Genomic DNA, 23,302 nt, shown 5'->3' with positions numbered 1-23,302 from the left:
GTTTTCTTTAACCCCTTAACACCGCAGCCAAATGTACAAGTTGTGAACGAAACAAAACGTAAACAAAACCTGGCATTTGCGCTATATGTCTGTCCAACCGTCATTCACCTCTTTCATATTAAATGCACCCCCCCTTATTATATATCATTTTATTCAGGGGAAACAGGGCTTTCATTTAATATCAAATATTTAGCTATGAAACATAATTTAATATGAAAAAAATGGGAGAAAATAAGATTTTTTTTTCGTTCTACATGACATTTTAACTGTCAATGTCATAATACTGTTTGCTTTTACTGCAATAAAATACACATATTTGTATTCAACAAAGTCTCACGTGTAAAACAGTACCCCCTATGTACAGGTTTTATGGTGTTTTGGGAAGTTACAGGGTCAAATATAGCGTGTTACATTTGAAATTGAAATTCGCCAGATTGGTTACGTTGCCTTTGAGACTGTATAGTAGCCCAGGAAATAAATTTACACCCATAATGGCATGCCATTTGCAATAGTAGACGACCCAAGGTATTGCAAATAAGCGATGTCCAGTCTTTTTTAGTAGCCATTTGGTCACAAACACTGGCCAAAGTTAGCGTTCGTATTTGTTTGTGTGTGAAAAATGCAAAAAACGCCAATTTTGGCCAGTGTTTGTGACTAAGTGGCTACTAAAAAAGACTGGACATACCCCATTTGCAATACCTTTGGTTGTCTACTATTGCAAATGGTATGCCATCATAGGGGTAATTTTCATTCTTGGGCTACCATAGGGTCATAAAGGCAACGTAATTAATCTGGCGAATTTTAATGTGAAAAAAATTAAACACAAGCCTTATATTTGACGCTGTAATTTTTGAAAACACCATAAAACCTGTGCATGAGGGGTACTGTTGGACTCAGGAGACTTCGCTGAACACAAATATTTGTGTTTCAAAACAGTAAAAAGTATTGCAGCAATAATATCGTCCCTGTAAGTGCTGTTTGTGCGTGAAAAATGCAAAAAACGTCACTTTTACTGGCGATATCATGGTTGTAATAAATTTTACTGTTTTGAAACACTAATATTTGTGTTCAGCGAAGTCTCCCGAGTAAAACAGTACCCCCCATGTACAGGTTTTATGGTGTCTTGGAAAGTTATAGGGTTAAATATAGTGCTAGCAAATTAAATTCCCTATACTTTCGGCATGGGTGGTCAGGCAGGTCCCGCTAATTGTAATTAATTAGGATACCTAATTATGTAAAATTATTACATAAATATATGTGTAGAATTAATATATGTATATATATACATATGTGTATATATACGTATATATATATATATATATTTTTAATATTTTTATTTATATATAGGTATATATATAGTGATATATACGTATATATTTATGTATATAGATATATATATTATTTCGTTCTACGTGTATTTTGATATAAATATATATATATATTAATATCACAATACAGTTAGAACGAAATAAAACACATCTATATATTTTTTAATATTTTATTTTTAATTATTTTTTTTATTTTATTTTTTTACGTATTTACATATTTTTTTTATATTATTTATAAATATATATATAACAATAATTATATATATATTTAATCAGTATCAGTCTACGTGTAATTTGATATTAATATATATATATATATAATTATATATATATATTAATATTAAAATACACCTAGACGGTGTATGTGTGTGTATGTATATGTGTATATATATACTTAGATCATATATATAAAATATATATATATATGATCTAAGTATAAATTTTTTTTTTTACACTTTTAACATTATTTTTATTTTATTTTCAGCCAGCAGGGGGACCAACTGTCATTACAGTTGGTCCCCCTGCTGGCAATGCCTCAGCCAGCTATACCGGCCATGTGATTGTGAGGTCCTCGCAAGGACCTCACTCTCACATGACCGGGAGGGACCGGAGGAGGAAGATGTGCCGCGGGGGGGCTCCCTGGGAGTCCCCCCAACCGCGATCGCCGGCATGGGACCGCCGGCGACCGGGTAAGTTACTAAAAACCGGAGGGCGTACTATTACGCCCTGCGGCGTTTAGAGCCGCTTTTAAAAGGACGTAATAGTACGCCCTCCGGTCTTAAGGGGTTAAAATCATAAGACAAAGTAGGGACTCTGTCTTATGGAGGATTCCTCCGCTTGACCAGCTCTGACCAGCGGAGGAGCAAAGTGTGCTTCATTTCCGCTGGTCAGACCAATTTTCCCATGATCCCTAGCTTTCCTCCCTTTCCCCCCTATGCTTCCTGTCAGTATTGCCGAACGTCCTGTCACTTAGACAGAACGCCGGCAAAACTGCCGAATTGCATCTTAACAGAATGAGCACTGTTTCTCCATTGGTGTTAGGATGCAATTCGGTACTTTGTTCGGATCGGAATTTCATTCAAATGAATGAAACTCCGATCCTATTCATTGCTGTGGCTGCATCTTGCAGCCGCTTAGTAGATAACTCCCTAATTCCCACGGTATCAGGGAGCTATCAGCCAAATTTACTAACACTAAATAAAAATGACTTGGTATTAGTAAATAATATGCCCCTACTCGCTATACCGCGAGTAGGGGCATGTCTAGTAAGCAGTGAGCAGCCTGTGGAGCACTCTGATTGGCTTAAACCCACCAATCAGAGTGTTCTTAGGCTAATTGCAGGGCGGGGCAAGGCTTTATAAGCCTTGCCCCGCCCTGCGGAGCTCAGTCTGCGCGGAGCCCTCCATGGGTGAAGATGGATTATTTTTTTGTGCGCTCGGGTTTTTTCTTTTTCGTCAGGTTTTTTTTTTTGCGCTCGGGTTTTTTATTTTATTTTTAGTTCGACGGCTATGATGGTTTCTTATTTGGCCTTTTTTGGGGCTGAAAATGAAGATTTTAGAAAAAAGAAGACGTCGAATGGTAAGTTTAATTTTACTTTACAGGTTAGCAATTTTATTCCCCCCTCACTATTTTTTAGGGTGAGGGGGGTAGGTAGGGGCATTTTTTATTTGGGTGGGGGGTGGGTGACTAGGGGCTTGGGCACCCCTAGTCACCTTGATGGGGGGAATTTACTTAGTGCCCCCACCCGCCGCCCAGGGGTGGGGGCGGGGGGAGGACAGTAGGTCCCCCCCCATTATCGTTATGGCCCCCACCCGCCGCCCAGGGGTGGGGGCCGGGGGGAGGACAGTAGGTCCCCCCCCCCTTTTACCATTAGGGCCCCCACCCGCCGCCCAGGGGTGGGGGCCGGGGGCTGGAGGACAGTAGGTCCCCCCCCCCTTATTACTATTATGGCCCCCACCCGCCGCCCAGATGTGGGGGCCGGAGGGGGGACAGTAGGTCCCCCCCTATTACTATTATGGCCCCCATCCGCCGCCCAGGGGTGGGGGCCGGGGGGTGGAGGACAGTAGGTCCCCCCCCTTATTACTATTATGGCCCCCACCCGCCGCCCAGGGGTGGGGGCCTGAGGGGAGGACAGTAGGTCCCCCCTCATTCCCATTATGGCCCCCACCCGCCGTCCAGGGGTGGGGGCCGGCGGGGGAGGACAGTAGGTCCCCCCTCATTCCCATTATGGCCCCCACCCGCCGTCCAGGGGTGGGTGCCGGCGGGGGAGGACAGTAGGTCCCCCGTCCCCCCCTTATTACCCTTTTTTTTTTTTTTACAGTGAGCAGCCACAGGCTGCTCACTGTTTAGTGGACATGCCCCTACTCGCGGTATAGCGAGTAGGGGCATTGGGGAGATTTTAATCTCCCTTGTGCTATTATGGGGGTCATATTGACCCCCATAGAGTGAGGAGGGGACCTGGGGGGCTTATGAAGTGGTGGGGAGCACTGCTCCCTGCCGCTTCTGTCTTTACATATTGCAAGGAGGGAGCTGCGTGCCGGTAGCTCCCTCCTTGTAATAAACCGAACAAACAAACGAACACTGATACACAGTGTTAGTTTGTTCGTCTGATTTTTTCTATTCATTCATTCGTCCGTCTGATGAATGAATGAATAGGTGAAATTCCCGTTCGCATGTCCATATTTTTCACTGGGCATGTGCGGGAATCTCAGGGCTTTCTAGTGTGGGTAGATGACGTGTCCCACAGGGACTTCACCTACCCACACAAAGATGGCGGCGCCCTGAATATAGATCGGGGCAGAAAATAAAGAATAAAAAATAGGTAATGTGGGGGGCATAGGGGCATTTGGGGGTGACTAGGGGGTCGATTGGATGTAGTTGAGGCGGGAGGGGGGTTAAAAAAAAAACGGAATTCGGCATGACAGTGCCGCTTTAAAGATTACTTTTATGCATTGGAATTGTTGTTTAGCATGTATTTAAATATATACTAGTGTAAATGGATTTCGCATTAGAATGGCTATAGCTGGTGTGAATAAACATATTTAACAAGCTCAGTGTAGTTTGTACTTCGCAAAAACAATACTTGAACCCAGACGGTGGATCAAATGCTCAGATACAATAACAATTATTATGAAGCAGCTTCAAGCGGCATCTGAAGAATCGCGGCTACTAACATGACATCTTTCGCTTTCTGTAAGTGAGAACTGGTAGGAGGAACAAGATACTGTGCAAGAATAGCTGCAACACCATCTAGTTGCCCAAGGATAGAAAAAAAGAGAAACATTAAGTGCTTCAATATACTGGTACAGTTTTAACAGGCAGCTCAACCCCTAATATATAATTATTTTACTTTATTGCAACAGCTGACATATTTGTAAGATTCAACATGCCACTGTCATTAAAACAATATATTCAAAAATAAACCACATGTCTATAATTTCTTTACACAGGTAAACACCAGCATGCATGAGGCCAAACTCAACGAGGAATGTGATGAACTAATGGATACTATACAGAGAAGAAAGCAGATGATAGCTGTCAAAATCAAAGAGACAAAAGTAAGAATTTGATCAAATAAAGTTTAGTTTCTCTATAGTTATTATGTTTATGAATTGTATCATATTCAAGTAGGGATTCCATGATGAGGGTATCTGTATTACCCTTCCAGCTAGGTATTTGCAAGATATAGCTCTATTAATGAAAAAAACCTGCAATGATTCTCAGCCATACGAACTGAGAATCGTTGTTCTGAGGTATGGTGGCAGTAAGTGAGCAAAACGGGCAGTCTCCAGACAAGCTCTGTGTCCGGCTCCACTTTCATGATTCTGAAGTGCACTGGATATCGATTGAATGTTCTAAAAGCAGTTTACATGGAGGTCTAATCATGCACTCGTACTCTGCTTTCTACACACACGTCTACTGTATTAGCCATATTTACTGGCATGCCATTTACTATATAAAATTAAAAACCATAACATGTACTATGACATATACATCATTTCCAGGTTCTATGGCTTGAAACACATTCTCAATAGAGTAGAGTGTATAGTAAAATCAACACACCGTAATACAATTAACTCATCTCATATCTGATATAATCTCACACATGACTTCAGCTCTGCAGAAATTACAGCCACAAACACTATCTGTAATCAGCACATTGCTGCATTATTCCCCATCCTCACCCTCGCTACTTGTACTTTATCTTTTCTAAATCACCCCTACATACTCTTTCCGAACGTTCTACTCCACTGCATCGCCTCTCCTTGCTTCTCTTGACCTACCCCCATCTCCAAGCCTTTCTGAATGTTTGCCCGCTCGTCTGACTAATGTTTTGTCTTTTCCTCCTCTTCTTTTCCCCCTGTTCTCTCAAAATCACCCCTTACCCCCACTTGCTTCAACCACCTCCCAACCTCATTTCCTCTCTGCTACACACCCACCATATCTCATCTCACAGTCTGCACTCATTTATCTGTTCACTCTCTCCCACTCTCAACCAATCTCATCCTAGAAACCATCCATACAAAACCCACTCTCACCTCCTGTCATTGTCTCACCTCCTGCTACCAGTGCCCATCGCCTCCTCTGCTCACACTAAGTCAACTAGCAATCATATGAACTTCATCCTAGTACCTTGTCATTTCTCCTCATGTGCCACTGTTCACTGAGCACTTTCGGGTGCCCATTTTGTCTGCAGCAAATTGAAATCTACGGCTATGCATGACCTCTTCATTTTAACCTCTCTGTATTCTAACACCCACTTAGACCTGGCTTTACCCCTCCACTATAGCATCATTATGCTTTGCTGGGCTACAACTCTCCCACACTCCCTGGAAAGAAGGCAGTGTAGGCATCAATTTCTCACCCAAATGTACCTTTCAGCCAATTTTCTCTGCCCCACCTTAGCATTTTCTTTGTTTGAAGAAAGATTGCAGCTATTGCTTCATATTTTTGTTTTCACAGATAATCCTCTACAGTAAGAATACGGATAAGCAATGGTAGAGAATAATAGAAAATATTAGTGCCTTATTGAATGATTTATAACTAGCACAAACAATTATTAATTATGTTTTTTTTAAATGCTCAATTGGAGGGTGGCCTGTGGGTGAAATAGCCTGTTCTGATAACATGAGGTAAGCAGACACTATTGTATAACAAATACTCTAGCTATAACATTAGAAGTCATCATGGAATGGTAGGTCAGAACAAATTAAACTAGGCAATTAAGTGCATTGATTTTTTTATGAATAAGGTAACATTTAAAGGAGGGGAGAGATAATTATATCCAATTTGTAAAAGCCTATCAGACAGGCAAAACACATCTTGGATGTAAAGTAACTTGCGATTTATTTTATTACTTAATAACCATAACCACTATAGCTCCTTGTAGTGGTTATGGTGCCAGGAGTGCCATGGCATCACCCCAGTGTAAGTAGTTAAACCACTTGACAATGTACCTGGGATTCTGGGTCCTCCACTGAGAACTGGTTACTGCAAAGATCATTCATTAGTTCTCTGCCAGGCTGAGATCAATGCAGAGAACTTCAGGCTCCCATGAAGGAGGTGATCGGCACCTGACAGTCCCCAACTTAGTTGTCAAAATGTTACTGATTGACCGCTTATATGGAGGAGATCTGGAGCACGCAAGGCACCGGAAGCACTAGAGGATGCTCTAATAGTTGTGGAACTTGGAGTCCATGTTTTTCTAATTTTTTTCTTATCATTTGACAGTTTAGGTATGTTATTTTGTGGACTATACACACAAATGCCTAATGACTAAGAGCAATTAGCGCAAAACACATCAGGTTTATGCTGTTGCTGACTATCGTTCCCATTTATTAATGGCTCTCTGTACTTTGTGAATATATTTTGAGAAGTAGCTGGAGTTGGACATGTTCCTTCATAGACACATATATTTTATTGCATCTACTATTTTAACTTTAATCCTTTTCCTATTAGTAGCTTTTTATCCATAAATGACTGACACTGATTACCATAGAAAACATATGTGTGCTTCATGTATTATAATTTGTCATCTCTACCACCACTATATTAGTGTCAGTTTAGCACATAGCATGGAATGTGGCATACAATTACATCTTGTTAGTATGTATCAGGCTCTAAGAAATGGAACTGAAATCCTTTATTAACTGGGATGGCTTGACTGTCATCTGTGCCAAAAAAAATATTCTCCTTATTCTTTTCTGACAAATCTGAATGTTTTAATTTAAAGGCGAGTGACAAATAATGCCGTGATTACTATTCTCCAGGAATACCTAGATACTTACCTGACATTTCAGTACAATGCAAGATATACTTCTCCTGCAAAGTCTCTCCGTAAAGAAAACGTTTGTGTTTAAATTGCTTTTATTTTTCCTTCGAAAACCCTATTGTGATTGTGATTTACAAGTCCTACTTTTTCTGTACAGAACACAATTTTGCTTTACACATTACATATAGAATATGCAGTCGATTTTATATATATATACACATATATTCAGAGAATTATAGTTTGCACAATGAATTTGTTTACCTAACTTGGAACTGATTATTATGTGATGTAATTTAAGGTGATGAAATTAAGAAAACTTGCTCAGCAAATCGCAAACTGCAGACAGAGACTTGAAAGATCCACTGTCTTAATTAACCAAGCAGACCATATTCTGAAGGAGAGCGATCCTGCAAGGTTCCTGCAAGCTGCCAAAACTGTAGTAGAGAGGTACGAGCAAGACTTAATAATGATTTTTTTGTGTGCTGTAATCTGGCAAAGCTCCCTATACAGACGTATTGTGCAATAATTAGTTTAAGCCATTTCACAAACCTTTATGTTCAAGTTACTTGAGAAACTGTACTCATAGTCCCCATGGGATTAACTTGGCAACTGATGAAATAACAGAGGATGAACTGCCTGATAATAACATGCCTTTTTAACTTCTGTATTGTGGTATTGATTAAATTAAACTGTAGCAATTTTCCCCATAAGTTCATAACTCTGTAGTGGTGTGTATTGTCAGCTTGTAATTGTGTCAGTCTCTCAAATACATCAGCGGGCAGACTATAAAGAGCCATTTTCTTCCCTATTCCACACTTTATCTATTGCTTGAAATCATCCCAGTGAAACTGTTTCTTTAATTGGTTACACGCATTGCAGTTCTGAAGTCACCGTATATCAAAAGACAATTGACTCACCAGTGAGATAAATGCATCACGTATTAAAGAGGTCATATCATTTTTTATCATTTCTTTCATTAAATGAAAAAATAATGTTCTCATAAAATTTGTCTCCAGTTTTTTTTTGTATTCTTGTCTGGCAGTTTAAAAGTACTTGACATAGAAAGTCTTAAATATAATAGACACCTTAACCTATTTCCCCCCCAATCTCTGCTTTGAACCCATTTTAGTTATACATGATACAGAATATGTAGTGTCTGCTCCGTGTTGTTTGACAGCTGCCATTTCCTTTTTTGTTGCTTTTTCATTTTTTAAAAACAAAACCTGAGGTATGATGTATATGGATGCTGTGCACTATATGCTTGTTAATGACTACGCTTAATTCTCTGCTCATTCTTTGAAACACTTGTTTGTTAATGTCTTTACCTCAATTAAAAAGAGATTGACCAAAAAACAAACAAAACAAATATAATACAGAATGTGTTGTGTTTGTTGAGGTATGACTGCAAAACTGTACAGGTAACATACCTCCCAACAACACAATGTATGAAATGTTTTCAGTTCTCTATTGTTTTCCTAAACGACTGTAATTATGACCCTACTTACATTAGGAAATGTTGTCCCTGAAAGATTATACTAAGGAAATGTATATAAAGAGAGTGTTTACCATATCCCCTTCATTTCATATGCCATTTCCCTTTCCTTCTCTTCTAACCCTGTTCCTTTCCATTAATTTTCATTATTTTCTCTTCTTTGCCTCCCTTTCCTTCTCTTCTTTCCCCTCCCTTTCCGTCTTTCTTATCCCCCCTTTCCTTCTCTTTCTTATCCTTCCCACCTTCTTTTTTCAATCCTCTTCCTCATTCATTTTCCTCTATATCTCTCTACCTTTCCATTTTTCCCCTCTTTCCTTAATTTACATTCTATTCCTCTCCCTCTCTTTCTCCCCCCTTCTCTCTCTCCCTCTCTCTCTATTTGCCCTCTCTCCCCCCTCTCCCCCTCTCTCTCCCACCCTCTCTCAGTCCCCCCCTCCCCCCTCCCTCCCCCTCTCCCTCTCTCTCCTCTCTCTCCCCTCTCTCTCCCCCTATCTCTCCCCCTCTCTCCCCATCTCTCTGTCCCCCATCTCTCTCTCTGCCCCCCTTTCCCTCTCTTCCCCCTCTCTCTCTCTTCCCCTTCTCTCCCCTCCCTCTCTCCCCCTATCTCTCACCCCCTCTAACTCCTCTCTCTCCCCCTATTTCTCCCCATCTTTCTCCCCTCTCTCCTCATCTCTCTCCCCCTCTAACTCCTCTCTCTTGCCCTCTCTCTCCCTCCTCTATCTCCCCCTCTCTCTCTCCCCTCTCTCTCCCCTCTCTCTACCCCTCTCTATCTCCCCTTCTCTATCTCCCCTTCTCTCTCTCCCCTTCTCTCTCCCCTTCTCTCCCTCCCCCTTCTCTCTCCCCCCCTTCTCTCCCCACCCTCTCTCTCCCCCTCTCTTTCTCCCCCTCTCTCTCCTCTTCTCCCTCTCCCCTTCTCCCTCTCCCCTTCTCTCTCTCCCCCTCTCTCTCCCCTTCTCTCTCTCCCCTTCTCTCTCTCCCCTTCTCCCTCTCCCCCTCTCTCTCTTCCCTTCTCTCTCCCCCTCTCTCTCCCCCTCTCTCCTCCTCTCTCTCCCCATCTCTCCCCCTCTCTCTCCCTGTTTCTCTCCCCCTCTCTCTCCCCTTCTCTCTCTCCCCCTCTCTCTTCCCCTCTTTCTCTCTTCCCCTCTTTCTCTCTTCCCCTCTTTCTCTCTCCCCCTCTTTCTCTCTTCCCCTCTTTCTCTCTCCCCCTCTTTCTCTCTCCCATTCTTTTTCTCCCCCTGTCTCCCCTTCTCTCTCCCGTTCTCTCTCTCTCTCTCTCTCTCCCCCCTTCTCTCTCTCTCTCCCTCTCTCTCTCCTCTTCTCTTTCTCCCCCTCTCTCTCTCCCCCTCTCTCTTAACTTAGTATATTTTAGAGCACTAGAATAAATCCAAATGTCAATGTTAGGGAAATACCAAACTTATCATCATAAATGGCAGTCAAGAATTGATTATTTTTTTAAATAATAGAAACCTAGTTAAATCCTCTGATCTCCGGATTACCTGCATTGGGTCAGTTATTCAGCCTCATATAATTCTTATAACATTCTGCTATTAGGCCAAACTATATTTTACTATACGAATTATTCCAAACTATCAGACTTGTCTGCCTATTTTTTTTTTCTAGAGTACCCACAGCTTACCCCACTTCCACCTATCCGTACTTTTTTTCATCCCTTGTGTTTTGTTGGTAATGTTTTCACTGATTTGCTGTCTTATACTTAATGAATTAAGAAATTCTGTACTCAAGCATATCCATTTCTTTTTCTTGAACATGGTATGTGCCTTTTAGTGAATACTTGCCTGCCTTGATTTGCTCACTTAGACACAAGTTATGTTTTACTTTAACCCAATGTAATGGTGTATTTAAACATTTAGTTCCTTAATACATTTTAAAAAAAATAGACTCAAAAATGCTGCATTTAATGAATTAATTCTCGTTTTTTTTAATGGTATTTTTCACTGCAATATATGACTAAGACTGGAGTAAATATGTATCTTTAGATTCAACCAAAGATACAAAATGAGAATAATTGTATCACTAGCATTGTATTACTATAAAATGAATAGCCGTGTATTAAAAAAAAATACTAGGTTTATTTTTACGCAAAGAGAAGTTGCATTGTTTAGTCCAGTAGATTTTTGCTGCTGTTTTATTTGCTGCAGCATATATTTGACGAATACATATTTTTTATACTTGAGGACATCAGTCTGTTCATTTACATCATTCTAATAATTTGTTAATTTTTCTTTAAAAAAAAAACAAAAAAATAATCAATGTAGTCCAAATGCTAAACGGTTTAGTTGTTTTAAGCCTTTTAAGTTTTTTCCTAAAAACTGTGCAGTTCTTTTTCTTAATTAAATCAAAATGTCTACTAGGTTTCTGTTTGATGTTGTGCATAATATGGAACATCAATATAACAACTACAAATAAGAAATGAGATGTGTTTTTTCATTGTGTGCTTGCATCGCTTTATTTTTACTGTACCTGATTCTCTACAAGACGTGAAAAATAATTCATTACTGGCACCTCTGGCTAAGAAAGAATTAGCCCTTTGGATATTTTGCTGTTCTTATATTAAAATATTCCACCCATGACTAATCCTTTACATATGTCACAATCATGAACTCTTGAGTTGTATGGCCATTTTTGCCAATCTCTATTGTTCTTTTAGATCCTCATTGATTTAAGTAATTTGTAATAATATGAATTTAAAAAAATAAATATATATATATATATATGTGTGTGTGTGTGTGTGTAATTTTTCGTACCATATCTCATTATCAAATAGCCTTTTAAGAGTCACACAAATATCTAAATACTTACTAAGGCTCTCATCTTTTGGCAGAGTCTCCATGGCAACTGCGTCATCTCAAGTTCTAATCCCTGATGTCAACATTAATGATGCGTTTGAAAACTTTGCTCTGGATTTCTCCAGAGAGAAGAAAATATTAGAAGGACTTGACTATGTAACAGGTAAGAAAATAAAATCTACATCTCCATCTACAGGGAGTGCAGAATTATTAGGCAAGTTGTATTTTTGAGGATTAATTTTATTATTGAACAACAACCATGTTCTCAATGAACCCAAAAAACTCATTAATATCAAAGCTGAATATTTTTGGAAGTAGTTTTTAGTTTGTTTTTAGTTATAGCTATTTTAGGGGGATATCTGTGTGTGCAGGTGAATATTACTGTGCATAATTATTAGGCAACTTAACAAAAAACAAATATATACCCATTTCAATTATTTATTTTTACCAGTGAAACCAATATAACATCTCAACATTCACAAATATACATTTCTGACATTCAAAAACATAACAAAAACAAATCAGTGACCAATATAGCCACCTTTCTTTGCAAGGACACTCAAAAGCCTGCCATCCATGGATTATGTCAGTGTTTTGATCTGTTCACCATCAACATTGCGTGCAGAAGCAACCACAGCCTCCCAGACACTGTTCAGAGAGGTGTACTGTTTTCCCTCCTTGTAAATCTCACATTTGATGATGGACCACAGGTTCTCAATGGGGTTCAGATCAGGTGAACAAGGAGGCCATGTCATTAGATTTTCTTCTTTTATACCCTTTCTTGCCAGCCAAGCTGTGGAGTACTTGGACACGTGTGATGGAGCATTGTCCTGCATGAAAATCATGTTTTCTTGAAGGATGCAGACTTCTTCCTGTACCACTGCTTGAAGAAGGTGTCTTCCAGAAACTGGCAGTAGGACTGGGAGTTGAGCTTGACTCCATCCTCAACCCAAAAAGGCCCCACAAGCTCATCTTTGATGATACCAGCCCAAACTAGTACTCCACCTCCACCTTGCTGGCGTCTGAGTCGGACTGGAGCTCTCTGCCCTTTACCAATCCATCCATCTGGCCCATCAAGACTCACTCTCATTTCATCAGTCCATAAAACCTTAGAAAAATCAGTCTTGAGATATTTCTTGGCCCAGTCTTGACGTTTCAGCTTGTGTGTCTTGTTCAGTGGTGGTCGTCTTTCAGCCTTTCTTACTTTGGCCATGTCTCTGAGTATTGCACACCTTGTGCTTTTGGGAACTCCAGTGATGTTGCAGCTCTGAAATATGGCCAAACTGGTGGCAAGTGGCAACATGGCAGCTGCACGCTTGACTTTTCTCAGTTCATGGGCAGTTATTTTGCGCCTTGGTTTCTCCACACGCTTCTTGCGACCCTGTTGACTATTTTGAATGAAACGCTTGATTGTTCGATGATCACGCTTCAGAAGCTTTGCAATTTTAAGAGTGCTGCATCCCTCTGCAAGATATCTCACTATTTTTTACTTTTATGAGCCTGTCAAGTCCTTCTTTTGACCCATTTTGCCAAAGGAAAGGAAGTTGCCTAATAATTATGCACACCTGATATAGGGTGTTGATGTCATTAGACCACACCCCTTCTCATTACAGAGATGCACATCACCTAATATGCTTAATTGGTAGTAGGCTTTCGAGCCTATACAGCTTGGAGTAAGACAACATGCATAGAGAGGATGATGTGGTCAAAATACTAATTTGCCTAATAATTCTGCACTCCCTGTAAACTTGAAATTGAATTTATAGAAGGAGATCAAGATGTTTAAAGGCTCAGTGCATCTCCTAAAATACTGCTGCAGTCTGTCTTTCTGGTGTTGGATTCACAGCAAATCGGCATTATAACACAAATTACTAATATTTAATTCTAAAGTTTGGTAATTAGGAAAACAAAATAGGATTTCCAAGAATGGACACAATGTATTAGCTAGCCTTATGGGATAATTGCCACCACAGAACGTCTCAAAAAGAAATTTGCTCACCTTTGGCTTAATACAAATACATCTGGCAGTACGCATATTAGGCTTGTCTCAGTAAGGCATAAATGAGGGCAAATAAAATTAAACATATTTCATCAGCGTTCATTGAGTGAGCATCCTCACAATGGACTCTGAGTTAAGCCTTTGTCCAGTCTTGGTGACAATGTTTCATCATTAAAACTTGCATTAACACCATTCAATTTCAACTTTTATCCTAAATCTCTGCCATGATTCCCAAACCTAAAACAATAACCATTACCTAGCCAATATATATCTGTCTGTATATTTGGAGATGTCTTATATTAACCCATATATTTACATTATAATTTCATCATTTTGCATTATATATCTTTGGACAGTTTTTCTTATTCTGTTTTAGCTGACAATCTTACAAATAATCTAGTTTTATTGAACTATAAAAATATATAAATATTGGTTATTTAATACACCAGAACTTGACATAATGAGTATTTCTTTATCTTGATAACGCTCATTGGGATATTAAAGTCAATGTGAGGTATTTTAAAATTACATGGCGTCCATAAGCTAGGTGACATTTATATTACTTTGATTTACAAGCTACACGATTTAATATCAAGCTCGATTGTTTCACAAGTCTCTGTCTGTTCTTGTCCAACACATTCTACTACTCCTCAAATCAAATGATGTACATAGCCCATTAACTTAAATCAGATAGGATTTAAACTCCGGTCATTTACTTTTTTATTTCCTTTTATACAACTGTTAGTCAAAAAAATCCTCTCTTGTTGAACCAATGTTTTTGATCAAAATACCTCAATGTTTTTGTAACAGACAGAACACGTTTTAGAATCCTGCCAATTATTACAATAATGAAAAACGTAAATGTACAAATCTCCTCTATGCAGCCTGTGGGCCCTAATTGTAGACAGAACAAGATTAGTGGGAGTTTTACTCTTGAGCAATTTCTTCATTAATTTCTATGAAGACAGCAGAAATAGTAGATGTCCATGACTGTAACTCAGTTGAATCTCAAGCAGCACTGGGACCTGTATTACCCAGTGCTGTCCTTACAGTAAAGTATTTCCTTTACACATTACAGTACCCTCACACATGATACTATGCATTCATTCCTATAAGACCCCTTACACACTACATTACACGAAATATTAGCCTCCTACAGCACAGCATATACATTAAATAAAAAATATAATGTAATATAGAAGTTCTATGACAGTGTATTGTGCATTGGGAAAAAAAGTAATGTTATGGAGAAATTTACAAATCCCATGACCTTCAGACTCATGATTTAGTTTTATTTCTCCAAAAACCTCTAATGGCGTTTGTTTCCCATTATCCAAGGTTATTTGTATTTAATTGGTTGTATTTGTATTTGATGACTTGCAGCTCCAAATCCACCTTCAATCAGAGAAGAGCTATGCACTGCATCTCATGACACCATAACAGTCCATTGGATGTCGGACGATGAATTCAGTGTTGGCTCATATGAGCTTCAGTACACCATCTTCACTGGGCAAGCCAATTTCATCAGTAAGTTGTTATCTTTGCATGGAAACGCTCATTCATAACTAAAGCTGTTTTTAATCTCCAGCTGCTGTGTGAATTCCAAAGTCCCCTCTCCTGGTGACATGGACAAGTTTATTATTTTTCTCACAGGTGCTACAGATTAAGACAACTGTATTTGGGATTAACAGGGAAATCTAAATGCATGTAAAGAGTTTTTCATGACAATGAAAGGATTCAGTATTTCAATTACTCTTTAGAAAATGCATTTTTTTACTGTTATTGTGTTCTCCTTAACCTTACTACATGTGTCTCAGCCTTTAGAACATTTTACTCCTATTCATTTATTTAAAGGGTCACTTTTTATTATCAATATATTTGTTTGTAATTCAAATGTTATTGAGCATCAGTGTAGGTTTTACTTCAGAACAAAACTTTGTTGGTACATGCATCATTCAAATTAGAAAATAGTTTACATGAGATACTCTTCTGGTGCATACATTATGTTGTCATTTGTTCTTCTATTCTAGCTCTTTGTTAGTATCGTGAGTTTTAATAAGCATACAATATTACTACCATCTCCCACCACATAGCTCTTTAGGTTTGTGAATTACTATGTTCAGCCATATATTCAAACTAAAACAAAAATAATGTTCCAATCAAATTAACCATTGCCCTGCACCTGTACTGAGGGATGGGAAGACTGCGGGTCAGGGGTCTGAGAGCTCTCCAATCTTAATTGTCAGCATCTTGGACTCCTTTGCTATATTGAATGTCAACCTTTTTGCACCAGATGTCCACAAAGGTATGCATCTTACACCTTGCACTTAGGATCAGTTCTTCTATCTCATGTAGCTCTTCCATGTGGGTATACCAGAGCTTTTAGGAAGCTGTTTTGGTCTTCCTCCACAATAGTGCTACTAAAACATCTGCATACAAGCATATCCAACAGCTCTCTCTGCATGGTGGATCAAATGTCTTAAATTGTCTGTGGGGTCCAATACCATAAGCTTAAAAATGTATAAGCCGTGTTTTATACCTTGCTCGATAGTGAGAAATGGTGTGTAATATCACAATTCTTTTGCTGTTTTGCATCTGTGAAGTTCAGACCTAGTGCATTTTCCAAGTTTCGCATAAAGTGGGTGGTATGTGACAAACTACCCTGTCCACTTGAGTTTGCCACCAGTTCCTGGAGGAGCCTGCTTGCCAGCCTCCTGCCTACAGACTATGGGCCCTGTAATATGCACTGTAAAAAGTCTCCATTCATGTATTTTGACTATATGATTCGGGAACCAAACAGCCGCACGAACCGGAGACCACCTGGGAGCTTGTTAAGCCTAATTGCTACTTTGTAGCAATTTCCACCGCAGTGTTCGTCTGGGTGGCCGCATTTACTATGGACGACCACGAGGTGGCAGCCATCTTGCTCGCACGAACGCAGGCAGCGGTGTTTGGTCGTCGAGTTCATGGAACTGAAAATGGACACAGAAACTCCCGAACATCGCTGGACTTCCAGCATCACCTGCATTCACTTAGGAAGACACTGTTCGGTGGAAATGTTCCCACGAACAAGGGAAACAAGCTCCATGATAAGAATATTGACTATGTTCGGTAGTTTGTTCGGTTAGACTTACCACTAGCCCTGGTTTTATGGAATGGTTATGGGCAGGAACCTCGTGTGGTCGGTCAAATTAAGACTTCCAGGAAATTCCTGAACCCCTGAACCGATCTGGGTGATTTTTGGATATGTTGCTCACCCAGATCGCGGCTATCAGGGGATGTAACTTTTGTGGGTGTTTTATATATTTTTAAGGTATTTTGGGAATGTCTGTGAATAGTGTTTTTTTTGTGTCTGAAGATAATTGAGTTAGTTAATTATCTCTCAGGCACAGGAGAGGAGTTTGAGACTGGTAACTAGTCCCCTCTCAGGTCCAGAAGAAGGATTATCTTGTTTGTGTGGGAGTGTCAGGGTCGTGCTTAATTGTGTTCAGAATTGTATAAAAGCAGGCCATCTGACCAGATGAAAACAATTCCAGCTTGTACTCCCAGAACTATGGTCGCCTGGTTACTAGGAGGGGAAATGGCTAATTACTAATCACTGTTCCAGTGTGGAGAATTCAATGGGGAAAGTCCTTGTAAGGACTAGAGCTCCCAGGACTGAGTGCCGTCCAGTGCCTGGGGGTGGAAAGAGCAAATTCCCCATTCGGCTCCAGGAGGGAGCGGTTCTAGGACCCGAGTCAAGCCGCGGAGACTGTAGGCAGAAGTGCTGCGGTTTGTCTCCTGTTCTAGCTAGGAAGTGGTTCTTGGCAGATGTACCCAGCTAAGGGTACAGGGAGCTCTGTTACAGGGGGGTTACTCTGTTGTTGTAGAGTTGTTTATAGGGAGGAGATTCCATGCTCTAAGGCAGGGGTCCTCAAACTCCGGCCCCTCAGATGTTGCTGAACTACAACTCCCATGATTCTCTGGCTATCTATGTAATTCAAAGAATCATGGGAGTTGTAGTTCAGCAACATCTGGGGGGCCGGAGTTTGAGGACCCCTGCTCTAAGGGATCTGAGTTCAGGCACAAATCCTCAAACGTCATTAGGTGTTAAAAGCCCCAGGGTCCAAACCTGGAGGAAAGGCCAGGTTGTGCACTATGGACGTAAGAGGGGACGGTAAGAAAGATAGGTTCAACTTAAAGGCAAATGCATGCACCATCACTCTTGCATTTGAGGAAAGGGTTCAAGGACACTAGTGGTGTGCCGCTACCATTAATAACCACCCACTACTTTGCCTACTCCACCACATGAAGGATATGTGTTGCCTGTTAGTAGGGCTTAAAATCTAGGGCTGCTAAGTCTCCTCAAGCCTTCGGTAGGGTCACTATGGAAAACCGCAGCTGCAGTTTGTTCCTTCTCCAGATATACAGGATCAACAGCTTTTGAATGGATTAGAAGAACGCTCTAGGTAGTGTTATAGGGATAATTTCAAAGATGTATAGTAGGGGAGGAATTTTATTTTCACTACCACTATACATCTCAGCCATGATATGTGTGGCATCGACCATGTTTCCAAGTCTCTTTGAAATCTGTTTTGTATGGGCTGAAAGTTTTTAGTATACAGTTGAGTATGATCTGCACATATCAAAATTCCCAAATATTTGATAGTGGAGTTAGCCCAATTATAGGGAAATGATTGACAGACCGGGATGGTTTGTCTGTCTGGGACAGTGTTGTTTAATATATTGGATTTTGACTAATTTATACATTAGTTAAAAAAGCCAAATATACAGAAATAAGTCCTGTGCTCAAACCTCTACTACTCCTGGGTGGTAGCATTGACTATAGTACACTTCAGCTCCAATAGATACAATAAAAATCAAAGAAAATAATTACTTGCGCACTATCCCAAATCCCTATGCACATTTAAATAACTGGATGTTTTTGGTATCAGTCCAATGGCCACTATAAACTAGTCGCCTATGCAGATGACCTTCACTTTTATGTCGCTAAGCTACTCATCTCACTACCGAATATCATTAAAGAATTCTAAGTTATGGTCGGCTTTTTAACTTGTAAAAAACAAAGAAAAGAGTTACTTGCATACTTTCCCAAACCCCTATGCACAAAATAATTGAAGGTTTTTAGTATCACTCCAATGGCCATTTAAGTGAAAGCTCACCTGCCACATCAAGGCAAACCTCTTAGGGGAGTCCTACGCTAACAATTTACTTTTATTTATTTATTACCTAAAGCTGAAAGAAGCACTCTCTAATGAGACAGAAAATATACAAAAATAATTCCTGCGCTCAAACTCCCACTAATCCTGTTTTTTAGTGTATGTATTGGGGCTGATGTTACTATAGTCATTGATGCAAATTAGACTTAAAACTCACAAATTATGATATGGCACGATATCTATGCAATTTCAAATTATTAGTAAATTGGTTACTTTACCACACAAAGGTAGAATTTAATAAAGGAATATTTACTTTGAGCAGAAAAAATTGTCACAGTGCATACAAAGACACCAAAATAGCTAAAAATAAAAAAGAAGAAATTAACAAGAAACCTAACTACTCAATTAGATGGTAAAGGAACATTATTTTCTGTCAAAGGGGGCTCATCATTTATACTTCCTGAATTCATGTCTAGTTTCCAAGCAGGCCCAGAGGTGGTATAGGCAAAGGGAAAACTTATCTATAGGAACAATAAGTGCCCTCTCCCACTCCTTGTATGTTAGACCAATGCCAATCCAATTGGATTTTATTTTCTCTCTTGTGTGTGGCACAGAAATAATAATTGCATCTATTATTTTTTTGCAACTTAGCAATTCCATATATATGTCCCATTTCCTACTTATGACTTAATATCATGGATTGCACAATTCCTTATAAATGGCTTAAGTTGTGCTAGCCATATTTATACTACTATAGGATGCACGTGCCCTGTTCTGAATATTATTGTTTCTTTTGGATATAAAACTGTCAGACAATGGTCTCCTGACTACTAATGGTCACTTAGCATATCAAGAGAAGCCACTATTCATGATGGGGTAAAGGAATATGGTAGATAAGCCAGTTAGTTTGAAGCTAGACTTGGAGGCAACTCATTCGTAATATTTCACAACTGGCAGAGGAACTGGCAGAGGAGCTCTGGTTTGAGTCACAGCTTAAAAAGAGGAATTCATGTTGTACACCTTCTGACATCTATCACATTCCTATACAATTAATTTAACCCCTCTCATGCTGAAGTTGGTCATGTCACCTCTACTAGATAGCCAATTTATGTATGCACTACTACAATAACATTTAATAGCGATATTGGATTGTGCAACAATAAATTATACGCCCTGTTGTGACAGTCAGTATTTAGAAGTGAGATATGTCAGTAGTATATCCAGTGCTCTATGTCCTTGCCCTCTTTAGGAATGATCGAGACATTAGCGGCTAGTGCTGCACAGTTCCCTCCTCTCAGATTGCGTTAAACGCTGCAAGGAGTCTGTGGTACAGGTTAGAAGCAAATTGTGTGTAGTATTTTATTGGTAAGCCATGTGGGCCGGTGGATTTACCAGATTTAGTTGTGTTAACCTCTAGGGCAAGTTCCTCCTCACTCACTAGGTCTTCTAGTGTTTGGGCTTCATCTGGGGTAAGTCATCTATCTTTTGTCCTGTTTGAGAGTGTCCAAGTGGCACCAGCAGCGACCGTCAGTTATGGTACCGCTGCGCCAGAATCCGCTCGGGTGCTTGCCTACTCTGGCTGTTAATGTGTAGCAATAAGTCAGGATTATACATGCTCACTTTTCCTGCAATTTGACCAAGATATGTACACGTTTGGGAATAGTTAAAGAAACACTGCAGCGTTAGGAATACATATGTATATTCCCAATGCTACAGCCCTAATGCTTATAAATTAGGTCCCTTTCCCAGTGTAATATTTAAAAAAAGAGAAAACTAAATATCTAATTACTCACCTTTTTCCAGCCTCAAGTCTCCCTCGGCGCTGCTGCAAGATCCTCGTCAGGTTAGGTCATCTTGGAGGCTTGCCTCCAACATAATGGGCCAATCCAATGCACATCATAGTTGAGGATTGGGGATAATAGGCGCAAAGATTCTCTATGGTCGACAGAGATAACTTCATTGCTAAAATAAAAGATATTCATTTTAATGACCAATTAACAATTAATACTCCCCTTTGTATTTGGTTATTGATTTTGAATGCTGTCTTATTATCTATTTATTTTACTGCTTGGGCACCATTGGATCATTTGTATTAAAGAATTGTATTAAATAATTCCATGTCTACTCTGTGACTGCAACCAAGATTAGTCTTACATTAATCTGGTCCTCTTAAGGCTATTTATGTCCATTTGTTTCATAGTAAGGGACTGTCTTTCTAATCAAGGAACAAGTGGTCAGTATGGCATGCATGTCATTCTTTGATTTTCTGAGCCCTCTATTTATAGCCTACACTTAGTGCCTGATTGCCTGACTGATCAGTCCATGTCTCCCAACAGCATGTTTCTTTTTTTCCTTTTTGGGGGGGGGGGAATTGGAGGATGGCAGCACAGTGACACTCTATGTTAAAATAGAATGTATTCATTCTGTAGAACATGTTGGCAATTTACAAGCACGGAAAATAAATTAATAATAAAATACTTTGTATCTTTTATATTTAAGTAGGATATAAAAAATCAGCTAGACTTACATGAGGGAGTACCAAAATGGCAGATGCAAAATGAAATGGCACTCACTGATGTGATACATTGCCAATTTGTTGTCCCTAACTTATAATATTAAACAGAGACATTTACAATAGGATCACAACAAAGGTTTAGTGGTTCAAAGATTATATACATGTGATTGCTGAGAGAGAGAGTCATCATAGTGAGTGTTCATAGAAAATGTTGCCATCCTCATTTTTTTCTGCCCAATGGGACTTAAACCACATTACAGTAGTCTCTCTGATCTTACTATGACCTCAATTTAATACTGCTGAATAAGCTTTTTAAATTACTTATTATTATATTTGGCTAAACTTAAAAAAAAAAAAAATTAACATTAAATTCAAAATGATCATATATAAAAAATAGCAATATATCAAAATATTACAAAATTAAAATATTTTTCATCATATCAAATATTTTTAAAAGTTTATCCAAAGATGATAACATCATTCATTCGGGAAGTTTATCCAACAATATTAATCAAGGCCTTAATCAGCAGATGATAAATGTTTATATTACTATTACAAAACGTAATGGTATTTATTTTATTGACCTTGGTTGAAACTCTAGGTTATCACTGACAGGAGCAGGTTTCAATAGACGCTACAATTAGTACATTAGGTAACTGATCTATATCACCATTGTGATGATGGTCATTCTAAGTAAGATGGATGATGATATACAAAGATTGTAGCCAGGTTGTGGAGTAGTCTGTAACAAATGATCCATTGCACAAATTTTCTAAAGACTTTTTAAGAAGAAAATGAACTGAAACAAAGGTTTGGTTGGAGTTTCAAGTGCATCTTGAGTATCTCTAAAAAATAGTTTGCTGTTCGTTTTATTGCACTTGTATGTTTTAGCTTGTTGAAGTGTTAAAAAGATAGTGTACTATATCAAAAGTATACAGTATTAACTTATTTAAAAAAAATGCGAGTTAAAGCAAACATATTTATTCAGCAATGGAGAATTTAAATGAGGTGTGAAGGGCCACAATGTCTATTAAAGTTACCGTAATCATCCTCAGAAGCCCCTGTATGGGACAGATACATTCATGACAAATGAAAAATCATTGTGTCATATCCATGCGTTTCCTCTTTTGTTTGATAAGTGATTGTTTTCAGGGCATATAATAAAACCACAAGATTTAACTGCAAATAAAACATTTGGATGTGTTAATTAGAGCAGCAGACCAATAGATCTGCATGCACTTAATTTTGAGGATCTTCGATATTGAGATCTTGATAATCACCAGTATTGATATGCCTCTTTTGGTTTTGTGCATCAGTAAATTCTCCTTTTTCTAAAACTACAATAGACTCCATGGAAGAGAACTATATATATATATATTTATTTTTTATTTTATTTTTACTTCAGTATGTGGTTACTGTATCTGTACCCCCCCAAAATAATGTGCTATAAATCACTGTTAGTATCAGTCTTTTTGAAAATAAGAATATTCAGTAAATGAAAAGTTTAATGAAGATCACAAACAATTTGTGATCTAGATTTTATTTAAAAAAACATATTTCAAATATCCCTATGTCTTTATATATGTAGTGGTATATGTTTAACCCCGTTGTGATCAAAAGAAAACATGGAATTTTACTATATGTCTGTTCAACCGTAATTCACCTCTTTCATATTATGTGCACCCACACTTATTATATATCATTTTATTCAGGGGAAACAAGGCAATGTAA

At 39.0% G+C, this 23,302-nt stretch overlaps 1 protein-coding gene across 1 annotated transcript in view; it reads left to right on the top strand.

The window, feature by feature from the left end:
• Nucleotides 1–23,302, top strand: part of MID2 (midline 2) — a 500,404-nt gene that overhangs the window by 283,029 nt on the left and 194,073 nt on the right. Inside the window, exons 4-7 of the mRNA XM_063432185.1 lie at nucleotides 4,778–4,885; nucleotides 7,898–8,046; nucleotides 11,934–12,061; nucleotides 15,281–15,424. Of these exons, the coding sequence (XP_063288255.1) occupies nucleotides 4,778–4,885; nucleotides 7,898–8,046; nucleotides 11,934–12,061; nucleotides 15,281–15,424 (529 nt within the window). The remainder of the gene's footprint in view (nucleotides 1–4,777; nucleotides 4,886–7,897; nucleotides 8,047–11,933; nucleotides 12,062–15,280; nucleotides 15,425–23,302) is intronic.

This window comes from Pelobates fuscus, chromosome 9, assembly GCF_036172605.1.
Source record: "Pelobates fuscus isolate aPelFus1 chromosome 9, aPelFus1.pri, whole genome shotgun sequence".
Taxonomy (NCBI): domain Eukaryota; kingdom Metazoa; phylum Chordata; class Amphibia; order Anura; family Pelobatidae; genus Pelobates; species Pelobates fuscus.
The sequence above is the reverse complement of the archived record's forward strand: the minus strand, read 5'-3'. Positions and strand labels throughout refer to the sequence as shown.